This window comes from Orycteropus afer, unplaced genomic scaffold (assembly GCF_000298275.1).
Source record: "Orycteropus afer afer isolate SDZICR_OR568_19922 unplaced genomic scaffold, OryAfe1.0 scaffold00002, whole genome shotgun sequence".
Taxonomy (NCBI): Eukaryota; Metazoa; Chordata; class Mammalia; order Tubulidentata; family Orycteropodidae; genus Orycteropus; species Orycteropus afer.
The window spans coordinates 26,119,601-26,133,930 of record NW_006921589.1 but is presented as its reverse complement, the minus strand read 5'-3'; the positions used below and the strand labels follow the sequence as shown (position 1 = coordinate 26,133,930).

The following is a 14,330-nucleotide window of genomic DNA, read 5'->3' as shown; positions in this document are numbered from 1 at the left end:
TGGGGTTTCCAAGGCTATAAATCTTTGCGGAAGTAGACTGGCACATCTTTCTCCAGGTTCCAACCGCCAACTGTTCCGTTAGCAGCCGAGCGCCTCACCACGGCTCCACCAGGGCTCCTGGGTGGCTGGAATAGGAGAGGGTGTATGAGGTCTTGGAGTGGTGGAAAAGGCAGGTCTATTTGGCTGGTTGATAGTGTTCTGCGGATCCTGTCCGTGTCTGAATTGGACCCCCGCCCTCGCATTCTTCTTTTTTCCCTCTGGCTCGTCCTTACTTCCAGCTCCCCTCTCCTCCGCCCCCACCTTTGGAGGTGCCACCGTCCCCTCTGATGCTGCCTGGGATGCTGCATCACCGTGCTGCATTTCCCCTCTGCTCCACAATAAAGCATGCGCAGTGCGTCGCGTGCCAGGCAACAGCAGCAGCAGCAGCAGCAGGACCTGAAGCCGAGCTCGGGCGCGCTCTCGGGGGCGGGACGCACGCCCGAGCCGCGCGCCCCCGAGGCTGCTCGCTCCCGCGCGCCGCCTCAGCATCCCCAGCCCCGGCAGCAGCCCCCGCAGTCGCTGGAGCGGCCGCGCCCAGCTGGGGAGGCTCCAAGTTGGCAGTGCGGCGAGCACCTCTGGAGTCTTCACCGGCCCGGCCCAAGACGGGCAGCAGGCGAGCAGAGCAGGGGGCGCCGCCTCGCCCTGAGCCCCGAGTCTGCAGCCGCACCATGCGCGCCGAGCCGGCGTGACCGGCTCCGCCCGCAGCCTCCCCGCGCGCTCCGCAGCCCAGCCCGGCGCTGTCGCCGGCCACACAGAGCGGCACCCGGGAGCTATGAGCCATGAAGCCTCCCGGCAGCAGCTCCCGGCGGGCGCCCCTGGTGGGCTGCAGCCTCTTCCGAGCCTTCTGCGGCTCTGGTGGCCGCTCCACCGGCCTCGCGCCGGCCCGCGCGCCGCCCTACCGCCTGCTCCTCGTCCTTCTGCTCTTGCCTCGGCTCGCCACGTCGTCCCGACCCCGCGCCTGGGGGACTGCTGCAGCCAGCGGTGGGTATGGCCTCGGTGCCCTTTTTGTTGCCTTCCCCGCGGGGCCCTGCAGAGAAAAGCAAAGGGCAAGCGGGGCCGTGCTCTCTGGACACGTCCCCGACTTGGCCTTCCCTTGCCTCCCAGCTTCCCAATCCACCCCCTCATTCCCGAACCCCCATTCATTCCAGTTCACTTTTTGGAGTCTATTTCTGTTGCATTAACTAAAAGCCCATTCCAGTTACCGTTGGTGCCTCAGGAATTTGTGGCTCCGGGGTCCCTCAGCGATCTCTTTGCAACTTGGTTAAAGGGAAACCAGTGCATGGGAAATGTAGCGAGGGCCAAGTTTCTGCTTGCGAAGTGAACCTTAATGTGAATGCGAGAGGGTTGTAATGAGGAGAGCGGTAATGGGTTGTTTCCTCAAATTCCCTTCCGATTTTATCCAGTGCTGTTGGAATTGAGGTGGGGAGGGATAATCCAGAGGTACAGACCTTTGGTTGTGATTTCTCAATATACGTGTCATTATAATGGACCAGTAAAAGAAAATAATGTTCAGTGCATTGATGACTGGAAATCACTGAAAGCAGAAAGCTGTCCTTAGCAGGGAAAGAAAAAAAGAAATTGGAAAGCTGCCAGCATCTGCATTTCTCTATGGCAAAGAAATTTTGTTCATTTCAAAGTTAAAATAAAAGGGAATTGTCCATTATGTTAAAAGAATCAATTAACATTCCATGTCCATGAATTCAGCCCTCAAGTTATCTTAGGAGCCTTCCTAGCTCTCAGATAGTGGGATAACTAGGCAGAGGATAGTGGCGCTTCTGTAGTCTCAGGGAAGAAGTAGGCAGGGATGGCGAGGGTCAGTGTGAATCCCCAGAGGTTAATTTGGTGACTTTTCTTAAGTTCATTCTGCTTCCCACCACCATACTCAGAAGTATAGATATGAGACAGGTTAGAACTTGCGAATAAAACATGAACATTACATTATTGTACAAGGCTTACTATGTTAACCTATTCTGGCCATTTCACTGTTTAACTTGGTTTATTGTGTCTCCATTTTTTTACCTGCTCCTATTTAGAAAATTTTGTCTTTGCAATGAATAGAAAAATGCGTTTTAGCATTTAGGTATTTATGGTGTGTGTGTATGTATATTTGTGCTTTACCCCACTTCAGCTCCGCATTGGAATGAAACTGCAGAAAAAAAATTGAGAGTCCTGGCAGATGAAGACAATACATTGCAACAGAGCAGCAGCAGTAATATCAGTTACAGGAATGCAATGCAGAAAGAAATCACACTACCTTCAAGACTCATATATTACATCAATCAAGACTCAGAAAGCCCCTACCATGTTCTCGACACAAAGGCAAGACACCAGCAAAAACATAACAAGGTAGGCAGGAGGGCAGGTATGCAAAAGTAGTTGCCACAGAGTTTTCCTTTGATTTGATTTTCTGCCAGGATTGGATTTCACAAGTTTTACTGCAGCATTTTATTAGGAAAGCAGTTTGTACTGTGATAGGGGAGAAACTAGAGGGAATTAAGGTGGGATTTACTAGGATGCAATTGTAATTTGTTTGTCTTCTCTTACTCTAAATCGGAACTGACATTTTCTTATGGCTTTATGAGCTTAAAACCTGGGACATGATCTATGTATCTTTCATGTGCATTGAACACTGAACAGGAGTTAAATGTATATGTTTATCATCCTGGCTTGTTTCTGTGAAGATTTCTATAAGGATGCAGTATCATTTCATCTTCTATGATACAAAAACTGCTTTCAATCTGCAGACCTAACATTGCTCTAAGAGGGTATTTGGCTGCGGTTTCCTACCAGTTTTCACTTAAAAATTGAGTGTTTAAATTTAAACAACCTCTTTCTTTAATTGCTCAGTAGGGAAAAAGTGCTTGTTTTCATTATATTGTCAGTAAGTAAACATTATGCCATTTTGAAGGATTATATGAACAGAAACAAATTATTTGCATAATATAGAAACCAGCTTTGGTTGGCATAATCCTTCAAGACTTAATCTGCATTGATTGTGAGAAGTTACTTTCAGTAAAGTGGCACTGATTTTAAAAGAGCGTTCAATGAGAGATTAAGGTGCTTAATATCCAAAGAGTTTAAGGGGACTTTTGCCCTGCTTACTATTCTTTTTTTTGAATTAATAATATTTTAGACCTGGAACAGATTTGCACAGTAGGTTATCAATGCTTCAGTTCTTTGTCAGAGACTGAACATAGACCTTTATGTCTAATATTTCATTTTGAACTGTATTTGTTCAGTTGAGAAGGGTAGTAACTGTCTAAACGTCTAGAGTTTAAGAAAAGTATCTGTGATTTACGTAACTTTTTTCCTAGAAGATAAATAAATTGTAACAGTATTTATCTTTACTTTATATATGGGGAAATAGAAAACTAAGTCACTAATATAAAAACCAGGAGGCCTGAATAGTTAATTTTTATGTTTTTTGCAAGTCAGATCTCTGAAGAAAAACTTCCTTCCTGTTTAATAACTGGAGAAATTAACTTTGTTTCAAGTTGTTGTGCAGGTGTCTGGTATCTACCTTGGTTGACTAAATGAGGGTCTCTCTTTTCTGACAGCTCTTTTGTCCCCCATTAAGTTACTATGTAACTTAGCTGGCTGACTCCTAGATCATGTCTACCCATTTGTCTTGTTGATAGAGTAGGTGGTGTCTTTAAAGAAGACATTTTATCCAAGGCCCTCTCAATAAAATGCAGGAAGGCCCATTTTATGGCTTTCTTAATGGAAGCTCTGGTGGTGTAGTGCCTAAGGCATTTGACTGCTAACCAGAAGGCTAGTGGTTCAAATCCACCATCCACTCCTTGGAAGGAAGACTGGGCAATCTACTTCCATAGAGATACTGCCTCAGAAACCCAAGGAGGGGTCGCTATGAGTCAGATTTGACTCAAGAGCAATGAGTTTCGTTTTGGGTTTGGAATAAGCCCAAATGCAACTAGTAACAAAAACATAGTTAAGTGGCTGTTTCTCAAACTCCAATGCTGTTGCATAGTGTACTGCAGGAAAACAAAAACAAACAAACAAACAAAAAACCTGCCTCATAGCCTTTTAATCAATGCTCAAGCCCTCCTGAGCTAAGGCTTGAAAGAAATTCACTGGAACCTCTTTATAACTCAAGTGTTGAAGCCTATGACTAATACCTGAGTTACAGTCTGTCCTTATTTAGGGACATGATTTGACTACAATATATCTGAAGTTTTGTGATAATAGGTTTGTTAAAACTTCACCCACCACCAATATAGAGGAATGGAGTTTTCATTATGGAACACCTACCTGCTGCTGGAATGATTCTACCTCCCTGTCCCCAGCCCCCATGATGGCTGGGGTTCTTTTGCAAGCTTTACCTGAAAATTATATTCAAAAGCATTTTTCTTATTATTAGTTAAATTCAAAAACATTTGTTGCACATATCTCACGTGGAAAGCTGCATGCTAAGGATGCAAAGATAAGACATGGTCTTTCCTTTAGGAGACATAGACTGAGATAAGCAAGTTTTGTTTTTTTTTTTCTTTTTAACTTTTTATTGTTATTTGAGTGAAAGTTTACAGAGCAAATTAGTTTTCAATTCAACAGTTTATACACATTTTGTTTCATGACACTGACTGTAATCTTCTCAATGTAGCAGCACTCTTCCTACTTCCTACCGGTGCTTACTGCTTCCTTTTGCCCTTCCCTATCCCTTCTTAGGAGCTCTGGTGGCATAGTGCCTAAGGCACTTGACTGTTAACCAGAAGGCTAGCAGTTCAAACCCGCCAGCCACTCTTGGAAGGAAGATGGGGCAATCTACTTCCCTAGTGATACTGCCTCGGAAACCCAAGGAGGGGTCGCTATTAGTCGGGTCCAACTCTACGGCACATAACAACAACAACAACATCCCTTCTTAGCCTAGTGCCTAAGGCATTTGACTGCTAACCAGAAGGCTGGCGGTTCAAACCCACCAGCCACTCCTTGGAAGGAAGATGGGACAATCTACTTCCCTAGTGATACTGCCTCGGAAACCCAAGGAGGGGTTGCTATGAGTCGGGTCTGACTCGACGGCAGTGAGTTTGGTGTTTTGGTTTGTATCCCTTATTGCTTCTGAGCTATTTCCCTGGGCAAAGGCTGCCCTTTTGGTCTCATGTGGTTGATTGTTCTAGATAAGCTAGGGTCTAAAAAATGCTTTTATAGAGGCACAAACAGTATCCTCTTATTACTAGTTTCCCTCAAATTTCTCTTTTACCTCTTCTTTGTTTTAAAGCCTTTGTTTTTAAGCTTCTCATGAGCTAGTTGGGGGAAGTAAGGGTTCCAGAAGCTTTCTGCTGTTTCTATAAGAATGACTTGCTGATAGTGATCAGAGACATACTTCTCAATTTGACTACTTGAGTATGTTTCAGCGAGAGAGAAAGTAGACAGTGTCATGTTTTTTTTTTTTTTTGTATTTATAAAAGAAAATTTTGATTTCAACATCTGTGTGATGTGTACCTTTTCTCCTCTGATTTCCTTGCACTCCAGCACATTTTAATGAATGCCTTAGAAGTGCTGAATCACTGCCACGCTCCTGGATCCCCAGATTGGGGTTGGAGGTGGAGAGGGAAATTCACATGCAGGTTGCAAGGCAGAGCTCTGTGTTTATGTCTGAAGAAATTTCATAAATAGTCATTGTTGATCAGTGCTTATTACTGGACAGCTCAGGAAGATAAAACGTTTATTAATTCTTTAAAAGTAGATTGTGTACAGTGTTTCTGTACTCACCAGTGTTTCTGAAAAGCTTGAAGTTTTTGCTGTCAAAGAATGTTAGGAATCTTTTCATCTCCAGACAGGGTGATGTATAACTTATTGTCCAAACTGTGCCATTTTTGAGGGTGAAAGGGGGCACTGTTAATAATTATGCCAGAGCGAATAGGCATAAACAAGGAGCAGATGTGGAAAATGGTCACTTCAGACCTAAACAGTTAAGTTCTTTGATTTTTGGTGTTTATTCAAATTCAGATTTTTTTATGGACAGTTTTATTTTGTGGTGATTTATTCTCATTATTTTTTCTTACTATCTTGGAAGTCATTTACCACTGTGTAAAAAGTATTATGGTCTGAAATTAAAAAATTTAATTTTGCTCTGTTATTAAGACTCCTATCTTCCTGACTTGTAGAGACTTTTACAAGCATAAATGCAATTTTACGATTCCCAAATAAAAGCATCTTATTGATCATTAATACAACATATTATTAAAATGGGCCATGGATTTACAAAAGGAAGAGATATGTTAGATTCATTCATTCATTCATTTTCTGAGATAATCCTATGAGGTTTATTCCCAGAAAAGCTGAGGAACCTTTTTCTAAAACTTTGATTTAGTGGAAACTTCCTTGTCCTGTATCCTATTTCCTTAGTATATTGTCCTCTTCCAATTGGGAAGGGATAGAAGAGATGCACTAATCCCAGGTGCATAGCACAGGAACCTGGAGGAGGGAGAAAGTCGCATGCTTTGACTTTACTCTGCTTGTGTATCAAATCCACTGCCATAGAGTTGATTCTGACTTATAGTGACCCCTACAGGGTTTCCAAGGCTATAAATCTTTATGGAAGCAGACTTCCTCGTCTTTCTCCCGTGGAGTGGCTGGTGAGTTCGAACTGCCGAACTTCTGATTAGCAGCCCAATGCCTTAGCCACAGTGCCATCCCCTCCCCATCCCCATCCCCATTTCTGAGAAGAGAGAAGAAAAAGAAGTTTAAGTGAATTTGGATCACTGTGATTATTTTTACGAGCTCTGATGGCGTAGTGCCTAAGGCATTTGACTGCTAACCAGAAGGCTGGAGGTTCAAACCCACAAGCCACTCTTCGGAAGGAAGGTTGGGCAATCTACTTGATACTGCCTTGGAATCTCAAGGAGGGGTCGCTCTGAGTTAGATCAGACTCCAAGATAGTGGTTTTGCTTTGGTTTGGACTTTACTCTGGAAGTCTCTTCATGGTGCAGATGGTTAAGCATACAACTTCTAGCCAAAAGGTTGGTGGTTCAAGACCTTCCAGAGGTGTTCTGGAAGGCAGGCCTGGGAATCTGCTTCCAAAAGGTCACAGCCTTGAAAGCCTTATGGAGTGTAGCTCTACTCTGCACACACGGGGTCACCGTGAGCTGGCATCAAGCTTAGTGCAGCTAACAACAACTCTATTCCAGGTCAAGGCAGGGGGTTTCCTTGATTGTTCAGTAGTCAACTGCTCCATTGTTCCTGGCATGAGACAGCAAAAAAAAAAAAAAAAAAAAGAGTATGGTACACAGTGGTATTTAATAAAGGGTATGTCTGTCTTAGAGTCTGTCCCATGAAATGTTTTTTATATTCTTTAGAATTCTAGGACATGTATTTTTATGACACTTACTATCAGGAGTAATTTTTTAAAATGGATAGTTCCATATGGTAGAACATGGGGCAAAAAGTCCATTTAGAGTAGCAGGATTTAGCTAAGGAACTGTTTATAAAATTTTAGGGCAGATACTGTGAAAACTGCCCAGCCTCTTCCTAAGCCAGCTGTATAAATTGGATTATTTGACAAGTCCGAAATGTCACAGGATCCTTTCTCACATTTACTAGAGTGACAATTATTTTATTAGGTTACATGATAATACAAACATTTATATTGGCCTCATCGGCTCTCTCAGGTCTTCCTAAGCAATTATTTAAAAAAAAAAAATTATGTACGGAGTTCAGGCTCTTAATGGTTTTACTTCTAGTACTTGGTGTTGAGTGGGCCTTTGGTAAGTATTTGTTAGTGGATTGATGATTGAACTCTCAGGGCAGTGAGTGTGTAGTGCTTCCCATGAACTATAATGTTATAATCAAATGAAAATTCAAACAGAACCTCAAGTACTCAGTGTTTCTGGCATCGTGTCAGATCAGTAAGAGAGATCACTTTGGTCTTGAGTTTTTAGCCCGGCGTTAAGTCACTATTGCATGCTTACATTACCTGCAGTGGTGAAAATGCCTATGTTGACAATTCTGAGCTTATCCCTGTCACCGCACACCACTGATGTGGCTAATCAAGAGCTACTTTTTGTCATGTTATGGACTAATTGCTCAAGTGGTCGAGCAAGTTGTGACTATTCGTACAGCTTCCAAGACATCAGATTTACAATTGTTAGGTGTTCAGTTTGATTCAGTAAACATTTATTGAAATCCTGTTTTGAATCAGACACTGTGCTAGACTCATTAGAAAGCAATGAAGAGTAACATCTGTCCCTACCTTTGCTTATAATTTGGTGGGTGTCAGAGACAAGGCAAGTAGTAATGTATGGTTTGTGTTAGTGCAGTGACTAGTTGTAGAAAGAAAAGGCTGTGGGCACCCAGAGGAAAGAATAACTTTTGCCAGGGAAGTCACAGAGGGCCTCATAGAGAAAGAAACGGTTTGATCTGGCCTTAAAGAGCAACTAGGAGGTAAGTTTACCCAGGAGGCAGATGAGGTAATCCAGATAGAGTCAGCAGAGCAGAGGCTCCACGTTCAAGAGGGTGGGTTGCTGGGAAACAGCGGGATGTTCAAGAAGTACGATAAACCTCAGAGAATCAGGGATAAGTGTTACGTATGTAGATTTTAAAAAATTCAACCAAATTCTTCCAGTAAACCAGTGCCATTGGATGTTTGTAGGTTGTTGCATTGAGTCATCTCCGATTCATGGTGACTCTGTGTACAAAAGCATGAAACACTGCCCAGTCCTATGCCATCCTCACAACCTTGCTATGTTTGAGCCCATCATTGCAACTACTATGTCAGTCCATCTTGTTGAGGGTCTTTCCCCCTTTTCACTGACCCTCTACTTTACCAAGCATGTTGTCTTTCTCCAGGGATGATCCCTTCTTATTTTATTTTATTTTTTAATTTTTGTGATTTGGGTGAAAGTTAACAGAGCAAATTCATTTTCTTGACAGCAGTTCATACATTTTGTTTCATGACATTGGCTGCAATTCCCCAAATTGTAACAGCTCTCTTTCCACTTCCTCCCTGTAGTTACCTCTTCCCTGTGTCCTTCTTTCCTGTACACTCCTGCCCATTGGGTGATCTCCCTGTTCAAACACTGCCCATCTGTTCTCCCACAATTGATCGCTCTAAGGAGTTTATCTACCTGATGTAAATGTTCACCCTATATGCTTGTCTATTATTTGGCTGGAAGGCACAGAAGTGAGTTCAGTTCCAGACTTGAATAGTGTCTAGAGGCCATAGTCTTGGGGGTCTCACCATATTCTATCAGACCAATAAACCTGGTCTTTTTTTTTTTTTTTTTAATGATTTTAAGTTTTGTTCCACATTGCCCTCCCACTCTATCTGGGATCTCCTGCACTGATCCTTTTCTGAGCAGTTGTCAGTGGTAGCCGGGCACCATCTAGTTTTTCTGGTCTCATGGTCATATAGGCTGAGGATCTCTTGGTCTGCTAGTCCCTTGGACTACTTTTTTCCATGCATCTTTGGTTTTCTTCATTTTTTTTTGATTCTGGATGAGGAACGCCCATCGTTGCATCTAGATGTCCTCTTGCTAGCTTTTAAGACCCCAGTCACTACTCACCAAAGTAGGATGTAAAACAATGTTTTTGTGTAGTATGTTATGCCAATTGAGTTTGATGTCCTCTGCAACCATGGTCCCAAGTCCACAGGTCCAACTACTCGCTCCCTCAGGGTGGTTGGCTGTGGCCAAGGAGTTATTGTAACTTTGCCCTTTGTTAGCTTTATTATATATTTGAACATTCTTATAGCACATACACATATGTATGCAGAAGTATTGTCTGCTAACCTTATCATAGGTATATTTGCTTTTGCCTAGATGTACCTGATCATTCAGCCTGACTCCCCATCTGTCTACCCATAGGTTAATGTTTATTATCATTGACAACACCATATTGTATAAATGAAAGAGTTTTTCTTCATTGTCTGTATCTCTTGTGTACCTCTCTGTATCTTCCTCTTCCTCAGTGCCACTATGTTGATCATTTGCTTTTGATACATTGCCCTTCCTTTTACCCAAATCAATACTTGTCTCTACTTATCTAGCAATTTTCCCTCTCCTCCTCTCCCATCCCTGGTAGCCAACAAAGAAAGTTTTTTTCCATATATAAACCTTTTTTTGACTTTTTTCAATAGTGAACTAATACAATATTTGCCCTTCTATGATTGACTCATTTCACTCAGCATGATGTCCTCCAAGTTCATTCAGGTTATGTGGTGTTTCATAGATTCTGCATTATTCTTTAGTGTTGCATAGTATTCCATTGTGTGTGTATACCATAGTTTGGTTATCCATTCTACTGTTGATGGGGACTTAGGTTGTTTCCATCTCTTTGCTATTGTGACTAGTGTTGTGATGAACATGGGTGTGCATATATCTGTTCTTATCTTACCTTTCACTTCTTTAGGATATATACCTAGTAATTGGAATGCTGGATCAAATGGTGTTTCTAATTCCAATTTTTTAAGGAATTACCATACTGATTTCCACAGCGGTTGTGTCATTTTATAGCCCCACCAGCAGTGTATGAGGGTCCCAATCTCTCCTCATCCTTACCAGCATTTATTATTTTCTGTCTTGTTGAACTTTGCTATTAGTGCTAGGGTGAGATGGTATCTCATTGTTTTGATTTGCATCTCTCTAATGGCTAATGATTATGAACATTTCTTCATATGTGTGTTGGCCACCTGAATATCTTCTTTGGTGAAGTGTCTGTTTATGTCTTCAGCCCATTTTTTAATTGGATTGCTTGTCTTTTTGATTTTGAGGTGTTGGAGTTTTCTACAAATTGGGACTGATCCCTTCTGACAACATGACTAAAATAGGTGGGACAATGGCCATTCTGGCTTCCAAGGAGCATGTTGCCTGCCCCGCCTCCAGGACAGATTCATTTGTTCTTCTGGCAGTCCATAGTATTTTCAGTATTCTTCGTCAGCACTACAATTCAAAGGCATCAGCTCTTCTTCATTGTCTACTGTGCACATGCATTTGAGGCTATTGAACATACCATGGCTTGGGTTAGGCACACCTTAGTCTTCAAGTGATATCTTTGCCCTTTATACTTTAAAGAGGTCTCTTGTAGCAGATTTTTCCAGTGCAATATGATGTCTGATTTTTTGACTGCTGCTTCCATGGGTATTGGTTGTGGATCTAAGTCAAATCCCTGACAACTTCAATCTTTTCTCCATTTATTGTGATGTTGCTTATTGGTCCAGTTAAGATTTTGGTTTTCTTTATGGAGAGTTCCATACTGAACACTGTAGTCTTTGTTCTTCATCAGTAAGTACTTCAGGTCATCTTCACTTTCATTAAGCAAGGTTGTGTCATCTATGTACCACAGGTTGTTAATGAGTCTTCCTCCAATCATGATGGCACATTCATGTTCATATAGTCCAACGTCTTAGAGTATTTGCTCAGCATAGAAATTGAATAAGTATGGTGAAAAGATAAATCCTGATGCACACCCTTCTTGATTTTAAAGTGTGAAGTATATGTTCTGTTCAAATGACCACCTCTTGGTCTATGTACAGGTTCTCCATAAGCACAATTAAGTATTCTGGAATTCCTATTCTTCACAATGTTATTCATTTGCAGGTGTAGCAGTTGAGATTTATAGCTAATGTCTTCAAAAAGGACAAATAGCTGCTAAGTGACAGAGCCAAGATTTGAACTCAGGTCTTATCCTTTGCAAAGCATGTGCTGGAGAGAGAATTAGTTGTGCTGATAGTGGCAGGAGGTGAATATGGAACATTGTGAAGATTGTGAAGAGGTAAGAGGTTTGGGGGTTCATATCAAATGACAAGTCCTGACAAGTCAAGAGGTCAGCACATATTGATTGAATATTGATCGAGTGTGAATTCTATGGCTTCTTAGGAAACTTACCTTCTAATGGGAGGAGACAGACCATAAACAGGCCACGCACAACGGCAGTAGCAGCAGCAGCAGCAGCAGCAGCACAAACATTTCAGGTATTGACAAGTGCTTGAAGAAGCTAAAGTAAGGTTGTGTTAGACTGGGTTCTCCAGAGAAACAAAATCAATAAAGCTTATATATAGAGAGAGAAAGAGAAATTTATCTTAGGAAAATGGCTCACACACTTATAGAAACTGGCAAGTCCAAAGTTCTTGGATCAGACATCAAGCTGGAGGCTCTTCCTGACTCATGCAGCTGCAGGGGCTGATGAGCTCAAGGTTGGCAGGCAGTACACTGGCTGTTGACTCCAACGAATGACGAATCCAAGATCTCCAGGCCAAATGGTAGATTGTTCACTCATGGACAGTTGTAGGCAGCACAACAGAATCCCGATCCACAGAAGAGTGTCTCTTTTCCCAGGATGTCCATAAATATACTGGAAGTAGGCCACACCCTTAGGGAAGCTCCCTTTCAATGGATTAGCTGCTGAAAACATATACATCTGATCCCATCATTGGAACAACCCACATCACAATTGCTTAAACCACACAGAATTGTGGTCCAGCCAAGTTGACACACAGCTCCAACTGTCATAAGAGTGGTGGATGGGATGATTTGTCTTCATGTATCAGAAGATTGAGCACCCTTGGGGCTGAATTCTGGGGTGGGAGTAACCCACCTGGGGCTGAGAGTTGGCTTCTCTTTAGATAAGACGGGCACATGCTGTTTACCGCAGTCTCCCCACTCCTTGTTGCCTTACATCCATGCTGCTTCTTCATTTCTGTTACTTTCTTGGATCCTATGGGAGTTTGCCTTTTGAGCCTCATCTTTGACTCTTCTCTCCCATACCATGTAGATTATTTTTGATCATTTCACTCTGGGTTGATTTGACTGCCACCATGCTTTTCATCATTCTGCAACTGAGCTGTGTTATTGAAAGTCTTGTTTCAGCATCTGTCCCTAAGTAATGTTTTCTGCTCTTTCTACTTATGGGTTGACTCATTCCTGCCAAATATATAATTTAATGTCATTATGTCTCCATTTATTCTCAGGTTTTGTTAACAGACTCCTCTCTACAGACAGTAGAAAGAAATCAGAGTCTCTATGAGTTGGAATCAACTCAGTGGCAGTGGGTTTGGTTTTGATTTGGTGGGGCTGGTGTTACCAGCTAACATGAAGGCAAAATTAAGCAGGAAGAGAACCATCCTCTGGCCTTTCCCCTTTTTCTCAGTAATTCTGCTGTTTCCCCAGCCTTCTAAGAATGAACCTTGGAGTCATCTTTGACTCTCCTCTCTCCTTCATCTTCTTCCTATAAATAGTCACTCATTAAGTCTTGACATTTCTTCCTTGACTCCTTCCCTCCTCCTTTCTCTGCATTTCTAATGTGTTCCTGTCATTACCTCCTGTCTCTGTCAATCCATCAGTCCCACTGCTGACAGATTAATTTTGGTGGAACACTTATCTCATCATGTGACTTGCCTTATCCACATTCAACAAGGATAATTCCAGCTCATTGAATTTTACTTGTGGAGTGAAAACAGGGCTTTGAACCAGTTCACATCATTCAATTATGGCTGATGAAGTGACACTGGTTGTTGTTGTTGTTATGTGCCGTCGAGTCGGCCCCGACTCATAGCGACCCCTCCTTGGGTTTCGGAGGCAGTATCACTACGGAAGTAGAATTGCCTAACCTTCCTTCCAAGGAGTGGCTGGTGGGTTTGAACTGCCAGCCTTCTGGTTAGCAGTCAAGTGGCTTTAGCTACTATGCTACCAGATGCTGGAATGGACCAGAATTTTTAAAACGTAGGTGAACTGGAATGATAACTGGAATGGAAAAAATTACGGATCGATGCCCTGCTAGAAAGTTAATCTCCCTCCTAGAAAATAAGGGCAGTGTGTGTGTTGCATAGCAACCAAATAACGTGACTGGCAGACTGGGAAACAGTGGTGCTTGGATCAAAGATGGAAGCTGACCGTTCTGCTTTGAATGTGCGTTGCACTCTACACTCTTCGCAGCGATCAGTGTCACACAACAGGCTCCCGAAAGGGCTCACTACACAGTCTCCCATTCCTGTTCCTGGGGAACAGGTGCTTATCTCCTTCTGTATACCACACATTTGCCGTTCTGTCCCCTGTCAGCTTTTTTTCTGGGCCTGTTTACTCAAAGGCTAGTTCACAGCAGGAGATAATTTTTTCAAGATTATTTCATTCATATCTGTGCAAGCTCTGAGGCTAGTTCTGGAAAATACTTGTGCTAAGTGGCAAGAACCTAATTTGTCAGTTTTGTGTTCTTAGGATTTGAACTTAAGTCCAAATTCTATTAAATTCCTGCTTCTGATGATCCTGTCATTTTCATCTTTAAGACTGAATTAATTAATTCCTCCTAGAGTACAAGTTTTCTGAATGAAATTATTTTCTTCCTCT

At 42.4% G+C, this 14,330-nt stretch overlaps 1 protein-coding gene across 1 annotated transcript in view; it reads left to right on the top strand.

Annotated features, from left to right (window-relative positions):
* The first annotated feature begins 818 nt into the window (after nucleotides 1-818).
* Nucleotides 819-14,330, top strand: part of ADAM23 (ADAM metallopeptidase domain 23) — a 219,287-nt gene continuing 205,775 nt past the window's right edge. The window contains exons 1-2 of the mRNA XM_007934813.2: nucleotides 819-1,020; nucleotides 2,168-2,385. Of these exons, the coding sequence (XP_007933004.1) occupies nucleotides 819-1,020; nucleotides 2,168-2,385 (420 nt within the window). The remainder of the gene's footprint in view (nucleotides 1,021-2,167; nucleotides 2,386-14,330) is intronic.